At 45.8% G+C, this 19,535-nt stretch overlaps 1 protein-coding gene across 10 annotated transcripts in view; it reads right to left on the bottom strand.

Annotated features, from left to right (window-relative positions):
* IMPDH1 (inosine monophosphate dehydrogenase 1) overlaps positions 1–19,535 on the bottom strand; it is a 50,703-nt gene that overhangs the window by 4,087 nt on the left and 27,081 nt on the right. For 4 of the 10 annotated variants that reach the window (XM_066633353.1, XM_066633351.1, XM_066633352.1 and 1 more), the window contains 6 exons: positions 15,856–15,946; positions 14,664–14,750; positions 12,293–12,436; positions 11,726–11,870; positions 10,928–11,071; positions 9,834–9,895 (listed from right to left, as the gene is read on the bottom strand). In XM_066633353.1, coding sequence (XP_066489450.1) covers positions 9,834–9,895; positions 10,928–11,071; positions 11,726–11,870; positions 12,293–12,436; positions 14,664–14,750; positions 15,856–15,946 — 673 coding nt within the window. Of the gene's footprint in view, positions 1–3,551; positions 4,549–9,811; positions 9,896–10,927; positions 11,168–11,725; positions 11,871–12,292; positions 12,437–14,663; positions 14,751–15,855; positions 15,947–19,535 lie in introns of those variants that run through there. The other 6 variants (XM_066633354.1, XM_066633355.1, XM_066633356.1 and 3 more) reach the window with 4 other exon arrangements.

The raw sequence follows: 19,535 nt of genomic DNA, 5'->3' as shown, positions 1-19,535 counted from the left end.
CCCTGTCAGGACCAACTTCACTCCTGCAGTTTCCTTAGCTGCTAGGAGAGGCTCAGAGAAATGGATGCCTTGTCCATTACCTTCTTCCTGCCCATGACCTGCCCATGACCTGAGGAAGACCCTGAGGGGAAAAGAAAGCTAGGAAGAACCCCAGATTCTGTGTATCTTTCCAGGCAATAAATCAAAACCAGGCAATGCCTAGAAGCAAGACTCTGCTGGGAACATAATTCTCTGCACTCCCACACCTAAATTATATATACTGATGTTTCTGAGCTGTCTTGGGATGGATCAGGAAAGAGATCTTGGGTGCTTGATAAAAGTGTCAACCCAATGTTCAGCAGCTGCGAAGAAGGCCCATTCCATCATTATAAAATGGACTGAGAATAAAACAGCTAATATCATAATGCTGTTGCTGAAATCAATGGTATGGCCACACCTGGAGTATTGCGTTCTGGTTGCCACATCTCAAAAAAGATATAATGGAAATGGGAAAGGTGGAGAAGAGAGCAACCAAAATGATGACTGGGCTCAGGCACCTCCCTTATGAGGAAAGGCTACAGCATTTGGGGCTCTTCAGTCTAGAGAAAAAGGAGGGGGACATTGTCGTACACTTGGGTCTCACTCCCAGGGTTTTGGGTGCTCAGAGTTGTTGGTTCTAAACCCTAGAGACCTCAAAGATCCCTGTTAGGTAGTACTGCCACCACCCTGTAAGAGCCAGTGCCTCAGTCCAGGAAAACCAAGACCCTTTAGGCTTAACTGTATCCCTTGTAGGCACTGAGCACTTTCTTTACTTAAAGTCTCAGTCCTCAAGTTACTAGTCCACAATGAGGATTTTTGGTAGCTTGCTGAACGGCTAGGCAGGATTCTGAACCTTTGTCCCCAACAGACAATGAACCAACATGGTAAAAAGATTTTCTACTTTATTAAATACATAGGGTTACAAAAAGTTACAAAAGGCAGCAAATGCTAGAGGCATAAAAAACTTCTAGGAAACATATCAGCATAAAACAACAAAGCTAACTGGCTAACTCTATTATTCTCTAACCCTCACCTGGGTCAGCTTCTTTTGTAGATCCTCAGGCCAGTTACCTATGGCTACATGGTCCTGGTGGGGCAGGATGTGCACCCACCACCTCTCTCACCCCGAGACAAGGAACAAAGACCCTGTCCTCCGGAAGTGGGGCTGGAAGCTCGCCCTCTCAGCTCTTCCCTCCCCCCTGGAGATCTACCTGCATTCCATCCTTGATGGGTGTCTTTCTGGCTGCCTAGGTGCTACATAATCACCTTCCATTGAATTGTAAATTCTTAGCAGCTAGGACTGAAGCCCCTTCTGTGTTACTGGGTTACTTGGTTCAGGCCTTGCAATGCTACTAGGCCTGAACTGTACATATTCATGACAGACATGATTGAGACATACAAAATATAAAATAGGTAAAGTGGATAGGGGGATGTTGTTTTCCTTCTCACACAACACCAGAACCAGGGGACAGCCACTAAAATTGAGTATTGGGAGAGTTAGGACAGACAAAAGAAAATATTTATTTACCTAGAATATAATTAATCTGTGGAACATCCCAGGACTCCTGGGATGTGGTGATGGCATCTGGCCAAAATGCCTTAAAAGATTGGACAAATTTCTGGTAGAAAAATCCATCACAAGCCATGATGGGTATGTGTAACCTTCTAGTTTTAGACGTAGGCTCTCTCTGAATGCCAGGTGTAAGAGATTGCAGGTCTCTTGAGGCCACTGTGAGATACAGGAAGCTGGATTAGGTGGGCCTGTAGCCTGATCCAGCAGGGCACTTCTTATGTCCCTTACAGTCACTCTCACAAGAAAACAATGGAAAATTCAATTAGCTTTTGATATTTAATTGTTCTTATAAATAAGCTCCTGGATGTTGACTTTTGCTTACTAAGAAACAAGGCTTTCTTACTGAAAGGTTGTGGACCTGACTTTCACTATGCTTGTATGAATTTATTTAAGGGATTTCTAACTTAAAGGTTAAAAATGTGCAGATTCACACCCAGATTCATATCTCGAAGGCAACTGGGGGTAGAGAACACGGCAGGGAGTGCAAGCAGGGCTGAGGGCTGGTCAGAGATCCAACCCTTGTGTTCCCAAGACATATAGGACGGGATTTCCAACCTTATGTTTTCCTCATAATGTAGGATTGTGGAGGGGGAGAAGTTCCTTGTAAGTGGTTCATCATCATCATTCTTTATTTATGGTCACAGACCCAACATGTGTTTCATGCTGCTGTGCAAACCTCTTCTCTGGTTGAATGGAACTTGGTGATGACATCATGTGACATCATCAAATGTCTGGGTTGCCAAGCTTTGAGCTACATGACAATTGTCTTTGAGCTGCACAGCAGTGCAGTTTGATGGAGGCAGTAGAAGGGGAACTTAACACTTTCCCTGTCTACTGCTACATCTAGCTCCCCCTAGTAGTTTAAAATGATTTTTTTCCACACAGTCGAGATGCCATGGAGCAGAAGTAGTCTATACAGCAGCATGGACACCTTACAGGGATCACTGTACCTCCTCATTCCCACATTATGAAGAAAACATAAGGTTGGGATACCCCATGAAGGGTTGCTAAAGGAAATGGCCAGCAGCTGATCTCTGGACTGTGAAATATTTTGGACCCCCAGTATGCCAGTTATAAGGCTGTAACAAAATCTTCAAGAGATCTAGGCCACTAACTGCAAATTGACTTCAGCTGTGTGTTTCAAGAAGGAGGGTGCAGTTGTTCCTAAACTGGCCTGATGTTATCATCTCAAGACAGGGCAGAAGCTGCGGGCAATGAAATGACTTGGCTGATGTCTAGAGCGACAATGGAGGAAAATCTGAGATAAGTCTGACCAAAAATGGACTAGAGTCCATTGTAGGGCAGTGATGGCAGCAAATACAGTTTCTTTCTCTGCCTCCATTGCATTTAGGGGACATCCACTAAAACTGAGTGTTGGGAGAGTTAGGAAAGACAAAAGAAAATATTTCTTTACCCAGCGTGTGATCAGTCTGTGGAACTCCCTGCCACAGGATGTGGTGATGGCATCCACCCTAGATGCCTTTAATATGGAATTGGACAGATTTCTGGAGGAAACTCCATCACAGGTTACAAGCCATGATGGGTATGTACAGTTTGAGATTAGCTGGTTGCTCATTATGAGGGCTGGGAAGGAATTTTTTTCTGTCATCTGAACTGGCTGTGGATGCCTGTCCCACACTGGTGAGGGAGGGAAGGCATATTCAGTGGGTTTTATGCATTAAGAATTGGTCACAGTGTTTAAAAAAGTAGCACAAGTTAAACCTTACTGCAATCTGGTGTCTTTGCAGTGGTGTAGCTAAGGGGGGTGCAGGGGGTAGCAGTCCCACCAGGCAACAACCTTTAGGGGGGCAGCAAGCTGAACTTGACACTAGTGGCCAAAATTGTGAGAATCTTGGTATGTATGAATAATACCATCATGTTATATATCATTGGAAAGGTAATTTAATGCAGAATACAATGAAACAAACCAAATTAATATATCAGTTTTCTAGCAAAAGTTATGGAAAATAAATCTGAAAATGAAAGTACAACTTCCTTAAGGAATAAAAAGTGGATTTCTTTAACTCAAAACTGACTATAAGACTGATTGTTCTGAGAGCCAATGAGATGTTGCTATCATACAGCATGGAATCAATGTTAATATGAATCTGTTCTCATTTCCATGTACCATAATATAGTTACTCCTGCTAACTTGTAAAGAGGCACTTTTTGAAGTGGTGCTTCTCTTATATTTAGCAGGGAGAAAATAACCATCCCTCTTCCTCCCGGTATAGTGTCTCTAACCAAAAAGGGGCACACTTTTTATTTCTTTACTTAATTAAACTTGATTTTGTCATGGAGGGGGGGCTACAAAATCTTCTTTTATCCCAGGTTGCAGATAGACGCCTTAGCTATGCCACTGGCTGGTGGGAGCTGGCAGATCAATTGGGTGGTGAGCTGCTGGGGGGAGAGGGCAGGTTTCCCCCCAATCTGCACTTTTTAAAAAGCCCAGAGGTGATGTCACTTCCAGTTGTGACATCACTTCTGGGGCATCACTTTTAGCTCTGCACTGGGCTACGTATTCATTAGCTACGCCACTGTGTCTTTGCTGGGGGATGTGTGAGCATAAATAGAATGCTAGATGCAGGGAGGAAGCAGTGAGATGCAAATATCTTGTGGTCTTTTGTGTGCTCCTGAAGCACTTGGTGGGTTGCTGTGAGATACAGGAAGCTGGACTAGATGGACCATGGACTAGATGGATCCAGCAGGTCTCTTCTTATGTTTTCATCTGCAAGGAGCCATCCAGCAGAGCTTTTTCTAGTCCTTTGTGATCTGCTCCACTCAGTCTCTTTGGTGAATAAGTTGGACAAATCATTTGCCCACTGTGATGAGTTTTCAAGGCACTTATATTCATCATGACTTGGACTCTTTACAGTTCCAGAAGCTATCCAGAATATATCCAGAAGATTGTCCCTATGATATCAGCCATCATTATGATTCTTTTCAACTGTTACAGCCTGAGGATGTACAAAGGGTCCTGTTATGAACAGCGCAAGTCTGTATCAAGTTGTTAGTTGGACCAGTGAGAAAGTATGCAATTAGAAAGGAATGTATTATCTGCCTTCAGTGACCAGGGTGGATGGGTAATCAAGGAGGACCAATTGAAGAGTAAAGTACCTTCACAGGTGAAGAAACTCTTATCAGAAAATGATTACCACAGCTATGTGTTTGAAGATGGGGAGGGGAAGAATTAAGAGCATTAGCAACTAGCCTTCTTCTAGAAGTTTCTAGTCATCAAGCAACCTGGTTGGTTAGTATAGTAATTATTTGGTCAGCTCATTAACTATTAGCATAAAAGGATATAGGTAAACCCCAGGGTTTGTTCCCCTCCAGGCGGAGAGTCTGAGGTGCAGCCTGACCTGCTGCTCTTGACCTGGTTCCTTTGTCCATCATGGGCTACTGGCCTCATCAGTAGCCCATGATGGGAGCCACTTGTGTTTCAATACTCTTCTGACTCAGGTGGGAAATAGTTAAGTAGTTAAGAATAGGAAGCTAGTTTAGTTTTGCTATTTTAAACCAGGGGTGTCCAAACTTTTTGGCAGGACAGCCACATCATCTCTCTGACACTGTGGTGGTGGCTGGGGAAAAAAGAATTAATTTTCATTTAAAATTTGAATAAATTTACATAATATAAATGTATTATGTTAGAGATGGAACAAATGAATAAATGGAGGTCTTGCAATATGTCAAGGCCTATAAAAGGCCTTGCACAAAGCAAGACTGGCCTTTCTGCTGCCTCATCATAGACGTGAAACAGCGAGCAGTGGAGGGAGCCCTCAGCCTGCAGCTCACTTGGGAGGCTGAATAGTTGCCCTCACGCTGAGAGCAGATGCATTGGGCCAGCATGGGCTCCAGCAAGTCTCTGGAGGGCCAAATGCTCACTGGAGACTGGGGGTTCCCCATGGGTTTGACTGGGGGTCCCCAAGGACTACGAATGGCCCCCAAGCCAGGGGTTGGGCGCCCGTTTTAAACTTATCTATGAAATACATCTGTCTGTACCCTTGCAACTGTTGCACTAAATTTACTGTGTAACATTGTTCTCTTAATAAACTAAAATGCAGGTTGAGGCTAATTATTTGCGTGGGTTCTAAGCACTCATGAATGGCATGAGTGGATGGCAAAAACCGAACTATAGCAAATCAATTTAAAAAACAAAGTTTCTTTGCTCCAGTGATTTAAAAACAGCCTTGCTGACCTTTGTGCTGTTAAGATAGAGTCATTAGGACGACAATTCATCAGTCAGTCCTTCTCCAAGAGCTTACAAAGAGCTGAGAGCTTACCTGTAGCACCTCCCTTCACCAATGCAAAATTATCACCTTTCTTCACAGGGGGAAGGGAGGGGTTGCCTGGAGAGAGAAGGATTGATGGATTGTCAGCCGGCTGCTCTCTCTCTCTCTCTCTCTCTCTCTCTCTTACTAACGAGGCTATTGTTAAAGGACTGTTCAGTTTTTAAAACTGATTTTAAAGGGATGCACTTTTCCCTTTCTCCAGGGATCAGCACATTCCTTCTCATTTGCAGGGGCCATTCGTGTTCAGTCAAATCAGTGTATAAAAAATCTGTGTATAAATAGGCTGGACCTGTATGTTTTACATGGCTGTGTTATTGTGTCCTTGGAATACAAGTCCAGAATTCTCCTAGCCACTAAGGAAGCAACTAAGTAATGTACACTGCAGTTTAGAGTCTTGAGGGCCAAGTTTCAAAGCAGAAGGGAGTCCTGTGCCTTCAAGAGCAAAGCCTGGAGGATCCCAGTTTCCCTGGCCTGGGATGCTGGTTGATACAGGGTGGTGGCAGTTCTACCAAGATTGGCTTGTAAAGCAGCAAAGAACAGTAGGAAGGGTGAGTGCATGGACAGGACTAACACCCCTCCCCCCCGATAATCACAAGTCCTCTGGAATTTGAGACCATTATTGTGCCTGCTTGACTTTGCCCATCATGGCTATTTCTATATGCCAGGGCTGGTCTGGCCAATTGGGTGAAACACATTCTAAATTCATCTTTGCAGGAGGGAGTGATGCTTAGCATCCTAAAGAACACAATTGTGTGTCCCCTCCTGAAAATATCCATCTTGACTCCACCAACCTAAACAACTACTAACCCCCTTTCGTGGGTAAGGTGATTGAGCAGGTGGTGGCATCTCAGCTCCAGGAGGTCCTGTGTGTCCAGATAATCCCATGAGATGGATTATCTGAACCCCTTCGAATCTGGCTTCAGGCAGACCTTGGGACAGAGACAGCCTTGTCACCCTGTTGGATGATCTTCACCAAGGACTCGACTGCGGAGTGCATTCCTGTTGGTTCTGCTGGACCTCTCAGTGGCTTTCAATACCATGAACCATGATATCCTTCTGGGTCGGCTCAACAAGCTGGGGATTGGGAGCCCTGCTTTGCCATGTTTCCGTTCTTTCTTGGTTGACAGATCTCAGATAGTGATGCTAGAACTCCTGTCCAGCTCTTTGGCCTTTACATAGATTCCATTCTGTCTCGGCATCACCTGGCAGGACAAAGTTCCAAACAACACAGTCCTGGAACGTGCTGGAATCCCTAGCATGTATGCATTGCTGAAACAGAGACGCCTGCGTTGGCTCGGTCATGTCGTGAGAATGGATGATGGCCGGATCCCAAAGGATCTCCTCTATGGAGAACTCGTGCAAGGAAAGCGCCCTACAGGTAGACCACAACTGCGATACAAGGACATCTGCAAGAGGGATCGGAAGGCCTTAGGAATGGACCTCAACAAGTGGGAAACCCTGGCCTCTGAGCGGCCCGCTTGGAGGCAGGCTGTGCAGCATGGCCTTTCCCAGTTTGAAGAGACACTTGGGCAACAGTCTGAGGCTAAGAGGCAAAGAAGCAAGGCCCATAGCCAGGGAGACAGACCAGGGACAGACTGCACTTGCTCCCAGTGTGGAAGGGATTGTCACTCCCGAATTGGCCTTTTCAGCCACACTAGACGCTGTGCCAGAACCACCTTTCAGAGCGTGATACCAGAGTCTCTCGAGACTGAAGGTTGCCAATACTAATACTATTCTGTCCCTCAAGCTTTTTAACATCTACATGAAACTGCTGAGGGAGATCATCAAGGGATATGGCATCAGATGTCACCAATATGCTGATGACAAACAGCTCTACCTCTCCTTACCATCTCTTTCCATGTCTGGAGGTGATTGGGGTCTGGATGAGGGCCAGTAGGTTGAGATTGAATCCAGAAAAGATAGAGATCCTTCTGGTCACAAAATTCTCGATGCAGGCACTTGCAGGAAAGTCATCTGCTCTGAATGGATCACACTCTCCCTGAAGGAACAGGTGCGCAGTTTGGGAGTGCTCCTGAATTCACAGCTTTCCCTGGAGAGTCAGGTGGCAGCAGTGGCCAGGAGTATGTTTGCCCAGCTCCTGCTGGTGTGCCAGCTGTGGCCATACTTGAGTTGCTGAACCTGACCGCAGTGATCCATGCCCTAGTGACATCAAAACTGGATTACAGTAATGTGCTCTATGTGGGGCTGCCCTTGAAGACAGTTTGGAAGCTGCAACTAGTGCAGAATGCGGGTGGTCACTGAAGATAGGTGGTTTGATTCTGTGAGATTGCTGCTTCGGCTACTGCACTGGTTGCCCACTCATTTCTGGTCCAAATTCAAGGTGCTGGTATTGATCTTTAAAACCCTTCACGTTTTGTGGCCAGGTTATCTGAGGGACTGCCTTCTCCCATATATTCTGGCCCGCTCTCTTAGGTCATCTGAGAGGGCTTTCCTGCAAGTGCAGCCTTTCTCCCAAGTTAGGGTGATGGTGGCACAGGGGTGAACCTTCTTGGTAGTGGCACCACAATTATGGAACTCCCTACCAGGGGAATTAAGAGCTACCCGCTCCCTCATGGCATTTTGGAGAGGTTTGTTCTGCATGCAAATCAATGCTCTGCCCCTGGAAGCCTCTCCATCTGAAGTACCAAAGAGCAGCTGTTAGGCAGACAATACCATGCAGGATGGACCTAGGATATGTCTCATAGGGAGGTGGCTTTGCAAATGTACTCCTAACATTTTCAGTGGCATTTGCTCCCATGTAAGGCTTCTTTTGCTCTGCTATCTTCATCATTATCCAGAGAGCAAGGGAATCACCCTGCCATATAGTGGACTGTATATAAGCAACAGTGCCAAGAAAAATGCCTAATTTCCTCCCCTCAAATGAAAACACATGTGTCCCACACAACTCCACATGCCCAAAATCATCAGTAAACAGAAAGAAATGCCTTGGAATGCTTCAGAGCATATCAAACAAAAGGAGAGTGTGCTTAATATCAGCCTCCCCCCCCCCCAGGCTGAAAACCTCACTTTAGTGAGGGGAAATTTTTTAGAGACCTCTCCAATAAAAAGAAACTACTCATTTTTTAACTCAGAACTGCACATCTTTGGGCGGAAAGGAGGCAAGAGCTTTGACAGAACCATTTTTGTACAGGATGTAGAAGCATTCTAGGAGGGATCCTGAACAATCAGAAATGGACAGAATAGGTTGGAAACAATTTTCTCAGACAATCATAGATCAGAGTATGTGCTTTAAAAATTAAGAAGGAATTGCCAAACACAGTTAAAACAGAGAGCATATCCTAGAGGTGGTAGGTGAACGCCACAGACTGAATACGTGGATAAGTAGGTCTTGGGTTGGGCTAAGATAGGAGGAAGGCTTGAGAGTAGGAAACATGTGTGGGAGGGTGCAAGCACCTCAGAAAGCAGGAAGAAATAAGCCAGGGTGCCCAAACCCCAGCCCTGGGGCCACTTGCAGCCCTTGAGGACTCCCAATGCAGACCTCAGGGAGACCCCAATCTCCAATGAGCCTCTGGCCCTCCAGAGACTTGCTGGAGCCCACACTGGCCTGACGCAACTGCTCTCAGCCATGAAGGCGACTGTTTGACCTCTCATGTGAGCTGTGGGATGAGGGCTTCCTCCACTGCTTGCTATTGCACATCTGTGATGCAGTAGCGGCAGCAAAGAAAAGGCCAGCCTTGCTTTGTGCAAGGCCTTATATAGGCCTTGAGCTATAGCAAGACCATTCATTCATATAAGTTCATCTTTAATATATTCATTTATGTAAATCTATGTAAATTTATTCAAATTTTAAATGTAAATTAATTCTTTTCCCCCTGGCCCCTGACACAATGGCAGAGAGATGATGCGGCCCTCCTGCCAAAAACTTTGGACACCCCTGGAATAAGCCATCAAAAGTTGACAGTAAACTTACGAATGGATACTATGAATGCCACCTTCAATCTGAGCTGACATTGTTCGCTTCTCAAACTTCAGTTCGCCAGAGTACATCATGGATCTGGCAAAAGAAAACAGAAAAGGGACTTAGGGCCTTTCCCTCAGCAGATGGGCCATGGTCTCCTTTCCCTTGCTGCCCCCCCTCCCAGCAACCACCCATCCAAAATTTTAACTGAAACTCTTAGTGCTCCAAACTCCAATGTAATCTTTAGGCTCTTGCATGACTTTAGTAACACTCCAGTGTCTGCTTTATTGATATTTTATCATTTATTTTATAGCATTTTAAAGTGACTGCAACCCATTTGGAGTTTCTGCTTAAAGTCAGTTGGCAGGGTGTAAATGCAAACAAAGAAGGAGTTGGATGACTTTTTCTAAGAAAGAAAATTTAAAAAGGATTACTGGTTGCTTCTATCCATGACAGCCAAATCAGAACCACCATGTCCAGAATAAGTCTACCTCAGAACACTAGCTATTAAAAGCTCCTTCATGCAATGCATAAGAGACTTATGGAATATGTTGCCATAGGACAGGCGTGGCATTTAATTTATAATGAGGATTAGCCACATTCAAGGAAGTTATAATGATAGGTCAGTCTATCACTGTAAATCTCCTGGAAATAACAGTAAGAGAAGGATGCTGCCTTTGTATTTCTGGCTTGTGGGCTTCCCATCTGGGGAATCTGCATGGGCCACTGTTAGAAACAGGATGATGGACCCTCCCTAGAGATCTGATTTCATAGGGCTGCCCTCTTGTGATCCAAAAAGGATGGCTATGTCTCCATGCTCTGGCCTGCAAACATTCCAGCAGCATCTGAGCTAGTCTCATTCAGAGTGAGATCCTATGTTTGCCATAACAACCTTCCTGATTTCTGTGGTCAGCCACAGCTGATCCAAAAGTAACTTGGCTCCAACTGCACCAGATAAGGAAAACAACCTGCATGCCATGTCTGCAGGTGTCCAATCCATTTGCCACTCTGAGGCTGCCTGCAAGATATGCCCAGGTCATACCCTCTCTCCAGAAAGTGATGGGAGGGTAGCCAACACCCCTTGGCAACAGCAACAGCAACAGTGCTGATCCTCACAGACCTACTCACCGCAGGATGGAGAGGCTTTTTGCACCAATGTCCTGGCAGCCATGCTGAATGCCAGCAATCAGGTAGGGCACAAACTTCTGGATGGAGCCCTTGTCCTGGATGGAGCCTGAGACGCCTTGTGCCACCTTCACTTTGTTCCCCTCACTGCAGGCCAAGAAGAGATTGTAGAGTAAGCTGGTGTTTCTAGTCCAAGTCTGTCCTCCCTCTCAAGTTGGTGGATTCCCAGAGGCAGCTGAAGGGCTAGTGAAGGAAAGAGTGCTGGACCGGATGTAGTTCCTCTGTTCTATTTCAGCAAGGATTTATTTTTGCTCAAATAAGCCAGTCTTCAACCATCTCACTGCAAACCTCATGGCAAGCACTCCCATTCTCCCACACACCTGCCCTCTACCTGTATAGTTAGGTACTAGTTGAAGACCAAAGATGTCCATCTCCATAAGCTATGTCTGTCGCAGGAGACTATAAGCCTCCATTTTCATGGGCTTTTAGCAATATTCCTCCATTAACTGCACATGGCCTGTGGGCATCCTGACCCTATCAAGCATATGAAAACCTCACACAAAGTCAAAAGTCAACAAGTTGCTCAGTCTGTGTTGCCAGGACTCCCCCTCCCAATATCTGATACAGAATTTCTTTCCTAGTCTTAAGAAGATATTTTTGTTCCACATCTAGCTGACTTTTACTACTATTTACCTTGCATTGGTTCCACATCCAACTCCCTCCAAGCCATCACTTCTATCAGCCCTGCTCCCATTTCAGGCATGTGCACTCAGTCCCTTCCCCACCTACTTCCCTGCATACCTGAAGTAGTGCTTCTGACTGATGCTGTTCTTCTCCACTGTTTCAAGTGAGCCCATCCCATGGTACTTCTTCAGCTGCACTCCATCAGAGAAAAAGTACTCACCTGGAGCCTCTGTGGTGGTGGCTAACAGAGAGCCCATCATAACTGCAAGGGAGGTACAAATGAGAGCGTTACAAATCACAGTCACTGAAGAGGTATAAACCAGAGGCTATGCACATCTACACTTTCTGTGGTTTAACACTGTGCAGGAATGCAAGAGCCCTAGTGTAGGGATGCCAGATTTTGGGGGGCAGGGAGTATCATAATCCAATATGTGAAAATAAATGAAAATGCAAAAAGCTGGATGTTTCAGACCAGAATGTATACAGAAAACATATGCTGCTTATTAAAAGAAAAACCTACAAAATCTGTACTAAACTTGGTTGAAAGACACAATGTCAGCCTAGACACTATCAATAGTCTTAACCAACTCACAACCAAGCTGCACCACTTGGAATGTTCTTCCTCATTTTCTGCCTCCACAGGGGAGGAAGCTCACCTGGCTGGTGACACACAATCCAGCTCACCTGTGGAGGCTCCCAAGGAGAGGGCCTTGACCACATGGCCCATGGTCTGGATGCCGTCATCTGCGATCACAGGAACAGCAAACCTGCGGGCATACTCTGCTACCTTGTATACTGCAGTGCCTTGAGGGCGACCACATGCCATCACTGAGCAAGAAAGAGAGAGTGACCAAGCATACAAGGAAAAGGTCATCATGAATTCTGCTTTAAAGAAACACCCTTATAAGTATACTTATACTAGACTTATACTGCTGCATCTGCAGCTATCATTTTTACCCATGCTCAGTTTCTTATTCTGCACCTCCATCAAAGTGTCAATTCAATTATCTTTGCACCACACTGCTCTGATGCAGGTTGAATATCCCTTATCCAGATTGCTTGGAATGGGGTCTTGATATTAGATTTGTAATAATTGCATAAATATAATGAGAAATGCTTCCTGTTGCTCTTTTCACTGTCATAGGTGTGTCCTTTCATATAATGAGGAAACTATAGAACTATATTATGTTCTATATAATAAGAACATAAGAAGAGTTCTGCTGGATCAGGCCAAAGACTCATCTAGTCCAGCTTTCTGTATCTCACATGGCCCACTGAATGCCTCAGAGAGCAAACAAGACAGCAAGACACAACCTGTGCATCCCCCTAGATCTGGCATTCTGAGGTAGATATTTGATCTAATGTTTCTAATCTAATTTTTCAACAATGTCTATAAAGGTACACAACTGTTGCTGGCAAACTTCAGTCTCAAAAGACTATGGTATCGTGCTCCGAATGGTGGTTCTGGCACAGCGTCTAGTGTGGCTGAAAAGGCCGATTTGAGAGTGACAATCCCTTCCACACCGGGAGCAAGTGCAGTCTGTCCCTGGTCTGTCTCCCTGGCTATGGGCCTTCCTTCTTTGCCTCAGTCTGTTGGGCAAGTGTCTCTTCAAACTGGGAAAGGCCATGCTGCACAGCCTGCCTCCAAGCGGGCCGCTCAGAGGCCAGGGTTTCCCACCTGTTGAGGTCCACCCCTAAGGCCTTCAGATTCCTCTTACAGATGTCCTTGTATCGCAGCTGTGGTCTACCTGTAGGGCGCTTTCCTTGCACGAGTTCTCCATAGAGGAGATCCTTTGGGATCCGGCCATCATCCATTCTCACGACATGACTGAGCCAACGCAGGCGTCTCTGTTTCAGTAGTGCATACATGCTAGGGATTCCAGCACGTTCCAGGACTGTGTTGTTTGGAACTTTGTCCTGCCAGGTGATGCCGAGAATACGTCAGAGGCAGCGCATGTGGAAAGCATTCAGTTTCCTCTCCTGTTGTGAGTGAAGAGTCCATGACTTGCTGCAGTACAGAAGTGTACTCAGGACGCAAGCTCTGTAGACCTGGATCTTGGTATGTTCCGTCAGCTTCTTGTTGGACCAGACTCTCTTTGTGAGTCTGGAAAAAGTGGTAGCTGCTTTACCGATGCGTTTGTTTAGCTCGGTATTGAGAGAAAGAGTGTCGGAGATCGTTGAGCCAAGGTACACAAAGTCATGGACAACCTCCATTTCATGTGCAGAGATTGTAATGCAGGGAGGTGAGACCACATCCTGAACCATGACCTGTGTTTTCTTCAGGCTGATTGTCAGTCCAAAATCTTGGCAGGCCTTGCTAAAACGATCCATGAGCTGCTGGAGATCTTTGGCAGAGTGGGTAGTGATAGCTGCATCGTCGGCAAAGAGGAAGTCACGCAGACATTTCAGCTGGACTTTGGACTTTGCTCTCAGTCTGGAGAGGTTGAAGAGCTTTCCATCTGATCTGGTCCGGAGATAGATGCCTTCTGTTGTAGTTCCAAAGGCCTGCTTCAGCAGGACAGCGAAGAAGATCCCAAACAAGGTTGGTGCAAGAACACAGCCCTGCTTCACGCCGCTTCGGATGTCAAAGGGAGGGGCACGAGAGGGGTTTGTGTGTATCAGGAAGTTGAATAGGGAGCAGTGGTGAGACAAACGGGATGCAGGGAGAGGGGCACGAGAGGGGTTTGTGTGTATCAGGAAGTTGAATAGGGAGCAGTGGTGAGACAAACAACCCCACTTAAATACCCCTATACTCCACCCCCTAATTTCCCAGTAATCAGTCCCACCTGTCCTAGACTCCTGAATACTGGGCTCATTCTTAATTCCTCAGCTGTTCTATGGATCTCCCCCTGGCAGTTAATCCTTTCATACACAACAACCATACTAATAGTGGTCTCTGAGAAGCAGTGCACAGGAAGTCTCTATTACTACTTTTCATTTCTAAAGCCACACTCTAGGTCTGAGCACAGATGCTGAAGCTTACACTATGCAGTGATCAAATCTCCAACGAGAGCAGGAGTGCCCCCACCAAGCTGTTCTCCCACATGGGACCTACCTTCCTGCGTGATACAGATGCCACAGCCCACGCGCAATGCATCTACACCAGCATCGATGAGGTTCTTGGCCTGGGACGCTGTCACCACTGTGCATCCAATAAAAAACAGGGTCACCTATGAAATATCTAGCCAACAAGTTAACTACAGGTTGAGTTTATTTATCTGCAGATTTTATATCTGAGGATATAGTTCAACGTGGGTTGCTTCCGTAGATGCTTCTGAAGCCTGTAGAGCTTGCACACAGCCTTTATGGACCTCAGAATGGCCTCTAAAGATTCTAGAAGGGCACTTCCGGTTTTAGATCCTAGAATACCACTTTCAAGCATGGACTCTAAGGGCCTCAGACTGGCTCTGGACACAACTAGAACAAGGTTTGAGTCATGTTCAGGGCCCCAGTGGGCCCGCGAATTTAGTTGTCTATGGTTTTCAGAATCCATAGGGGATCCAAGAATGGATCTCTCAAGGATACAGAGGCACCACCTCTGCTGGCGTTCTTTTGCATCTTTTTAGATTGTGAGCCTTTTTGGAACAGGGAGCCATTAGTTGTTTGATTTTCTCTATAAACGGCTTTGTGAACTTTCTGTTGAAAAGTGGTATATAAATACTGTTAATAATGATGATGATGATGATATTATTATTATTATTATTATTATTATTAATAATAATAATAATAATAATAATAATAATAATAATAATAATAATATAGCGGTTAGCCAAGAAAGGAGCTCCCTGGGCACTTTTGGGGGAATTTCACTTCAATTTTGCTTCACCCTCTTTAATCTCTCCACCTCTGTTGCTGTAAGATTTCTCCTGCAGGCCAGTGGAAGGCTGCCCAGGGCACTTGTTCTCCTTGTCTTCTCCAAGGTAAGCCAGTGCTCCAGACCACAAACCACAAAACAGGTTTGGACAAGTTTCTGGAGGAAAAATCCATTATGGGCTACAAGCCATGAGGTGTCTGTGCAGCCTCCTGATTTTAGAAATGGGCTATGTCAGAATGCCAGATGCAAGGAAGGGCACCAGGATGAGGTCTCTTGTTATCTGGTGTGCTCCCTGGGGCATTTGGTGGGCCGCTATGAGATACAGGAAGCTGGACTAGATGGGCCTAAGGCCTGATCCAGTGGGACTGTTCTTATGTTCTTATGTAAAAGCACTTGAATGGCTCCTGCCCAAGGAGGCTTCCCAGATACTCACCATTGCCACCGACAACTTGCAGCTCTGGATATTTGTGCTTTATGTACTGGATCATGCTGATCTGATACATGGAGTTCCCCTGAGTGGAGTCCTAGATGGAAAAGGGAAATAGGAGGAGAAAGAGAAAACCAAGTGGTCTGTTAGTTTAGAAAATAATGCAGACATGGGGAAAGGGTGGCATGCTTTTCACCTCCAAAGTGGCTCTTAAAACAAAAATCCCAGAAACAATAACAGTGGTTTTCAGGTTTTTTAGCATGGGGCCCACTTTTTAAAATGACAATCTGTTTGGGACCCACTGGAAGTGATGTCATTAACCTGGAAGTGATGTCATGGCCGGAAGTGACATCATCTAGCAGGAAGTGACATCTTTGTGATGCCAGTGCCAGAAGTGATGTCATCAAGCAGGAAGTGATATCACCGTTCTCACCTAGAAACTCATAAACTGCAGGAGACAAAAGAAAATATTCCAACTAAGAGGACCAGAGTGATTAATTTAATTCGAACTTGAGATAGAGCATCATGAGTCCTAAAAAAAAGTGCACACAGAGAATAACAGCAGTTCTCCCATGTACCCTTATGCAGCTGCATAAGAACATGCTCAGAATCTACAGAGGACAGCAATGTGTGCTGGGAACTCTTCCAGAGACCACAGTGCCTCTGACATGACAGGCAGGGGGCACAGGGTGAGGGAGAGGTGTTGCTGAAAGAAAATGTAATGCAATGTGTGGGGAAAAGGGAATGGAAATGGCTGGAGGGAACCTCCAATCCCTCCTCCTATTCCAAGTTCCTATTCACCCCTGCTAACTTTTAAAAACTTTTTAAGAGCATTTTTTCAAGTGGGTGCTCCTCTTTTATTTAGCAAGGGGAGAGTAACTGGCCCTCCTCACCCCAGCAGTGTCTTTTCCTGTGGCTGTCTGGCAGTGGCATTGCTAGGGGGATGTGGGGGTGCAGGCTGCACAGGGGGGTAATGCACACTGGGGGGATGTCACGCTAAAATCACAGTGGTTAGGAGTAAAACTGTCATGTTATATACATTTGGATGCAGAATTTCCAGCAGAATGTAATGTGAAAAACCAGAGTGAAATCTCTCCTTTCTATCAAAAATTATGGCCCAAAGACCGGAGAACAAAAAATGCATGGAGCCCTATGGAAAGTGAAATGAGCTATATCACACATTCACTTGCTAGTAGGTGACCTTGCCTTCGTCCATCGGAAAGGGCAGGCTGAGAGGAATCCAATGACACCAGAATGGTGCTAATCCAATGAATGCGACCCCCAAAAACACCTGAGAAGGAAGTGCCTCCCTCCAAGCAGACGAATGTATTGAGCCCTATGGAAAGCGAAACTAAGCCTCACGGTTGCGTTTACTCAAAAGTAAGCAAACATGCCTTGGCTGCTGGTCTGGTTAGACCAGGGGTGCCCAAACGCTGGTCCGGGGGCCACTTGCGGCCTTCAGGGACTCTGAACCGGCCTGTGGGGATCCCCCAGTCTCCAGTGAGCTTCTGTCCCTCTTGAGACTTGCCAGAGCCCATGCTGGCCCAGCGCAACTGCTCTCAGCATGAGGGTGACTGTTCAACCTCTTGCATGAGCTGTGGGACAAGAGCTCCCTCCACTGCTTGCTGTTTCATGTGTGTGATGCAGCAGTGGCAGTGAAGGAATGGTTGGCCATGCTTTGTGCACGGTCTTTTATAGGCCTTGAGGTATTGCAAGACCTTCATTCAGTGACATAAGCTCCATCTCGAATATATTCATTTATGTAAACATATTCAAAATTGAAATGTAAATTAATTCTTTTATTTCCTGGCCCCTAACACAGAGGGATGATGTGGCCCGCCTACCAAAAAATTTGGACACCCCTGGGTTAGACAAAGGGGAATGTGAAGCCACCTGAATGGTCCTGATCTGATGGAACTGGAGCTCAACAAATGATCTAGAAGGCAGCCTCCCCACCCCCCCAAAGGATCAAAACAGAGGCTTCAGCTGACAAGGTGAACTTTTTGAGTCTTGCAAAGCCAGGTGGATCCTGACAGTGATCTGGTTTAAACAGAAGTTCTTAAATTGAACTGGGCAGTGGGTAGGGCTGAAAACCTTACTGATTTTGGAGGGAGGGTTATTGCAGGCAGCCTACAGAGGAAATTCACTTGGTGGAACAAGGCTGGCTTCTGCTTATTTAATTATTTGTTTTAGTTTAATTATTTACACTTATTTTAATTTGCCTGGTGATGTCACTTCCACCATGACATCACTTCTGGTGGGTCTTGGACAGATTGTCATTCTAAAAAGTGGGTCCCAGTGCTAAAAGTTTGAGAACTGCTACAATAAGGCGTTAGTAAATTTTTTGCTGAAAAGTGGCATATAAATACTGTTAATAATAATTCCCACCAGCATTCACTTAATAACCCCTCAATAGCACCCCCAATACAAATCTTTCCACTCATTTGGAGTAAGTAGTATAATCTGAGGAACTGCTTGTGCCTTCCATTTCTGGTCCCTTGTGGATATGGTAAGATTTACACTTGGAAACTGAAGTCACTTCTGTGTAAGTAGAGTTTGTAAAGCTTGTAAGATGTCATTGATCTCAAAAGGGGAGACTGGAAGGAAGGAGAAAAGAAAAAACTTTCCAAGCAAATCCTGCCAGGGCATTTATTTCTCCTTCTATTTTTTTACATCTCTGTTAGATAATATTTATTGATGCTATTTTTTAGACAATATGAGATCCAATAGTCACAATGTGAGATCCAATTTCACAAGAAAATGCATCTCCTTTTCTCCAGCTTTCTCTGTTGCATGAGCTTTCCCATTGTGTGGTGAGGAATGATAGAAAGACAAAAAGATAGAGGCCAGGAAATAGTACCTTACTTCTTATTTTCTTCCTTTCTTGCTTTTATTTTAAAGGGGGGGGGGTGCATTTTAATGCATCATTCATGATATCTGTGTACTTATTTAATTGTTGGCAGGAAGATTGCCTCCGCATACTTGCTGCTGCCCAGCTCAGAGCTGCATGTGTCCCACACTACTGGTTGCCGTAATGGATCAAGAGCCAAATACTTTGTCCCCTTATAGTCAATGGGGCTTACTCCCAGGAAAATGTGGATAGGATTGTAGCCCAACTCATCCCTTTCTAAATTCTTACCCCCCCCCCCCCAAAAGTAAGAGTAGCTACTGAGCAGGGTGGGAAGCAATGAGTAAGGCAAACTCCAAACTCATCCGAGCTCCCAGTCAGGCAGTTCCAGTCACTTTGGGGTGCTGGTGGCAGCTCTCCTGCTTCTCCCCCTCCAAACGGCTTCTTCTCTCAGAAGGTGGAGGAAGCTTTGGGTCAGCAACCCCCTGCCTCTGCCACTCTCCCGTCCTCTTGCTTGCCTGCCTGCCTGCCCACAAGCCACTCTGGAGCCTCCTGTTCAGGCGACAGCAACTGGTGCTTGGGGGGGGGGTGGCCCCCTGCCTGCCTGCCAGCCGCTCTCCCCCCCTCCCCATAAGCCACTCTGGAGTCTTCCCTCTTACGGCTACTGGTGCCTTGAGGCGGCAATCACCCCACCTCTGCTGCTCTCATTCCCTTTGCCTGCAAGCTGCTCCGAAGCCTGTGGGAAGGTTCCGCCAGCTTCTAAGATGGCAGCAGACTGCATTCTGAGACCCACTGGATATCAGATTGTGACCCACCAAGCGGGTCACGACCTATCATT

The sequence above is a fragment of the Tiliqua scincoides genome, chromosome 7 (assembly GCF_035046505.1).
Source record: "Tiliqua scincoides isolate rTilSci1 chromosome 7, rTilSci1.hap2, whole genome shotgun sequence".
Taxonomy (NCBI): domain Eukaryota; kingdom Metazoa; phylum Chordata; class Lepidosauria; order Squamata; family Scincidae; genus Tiliqua; species Tiliqua scincoides.
Note: the sequence above shows the minus strand (reverse complement) of the source record. Positions and strands in the feature narration are given on the sequence as shown.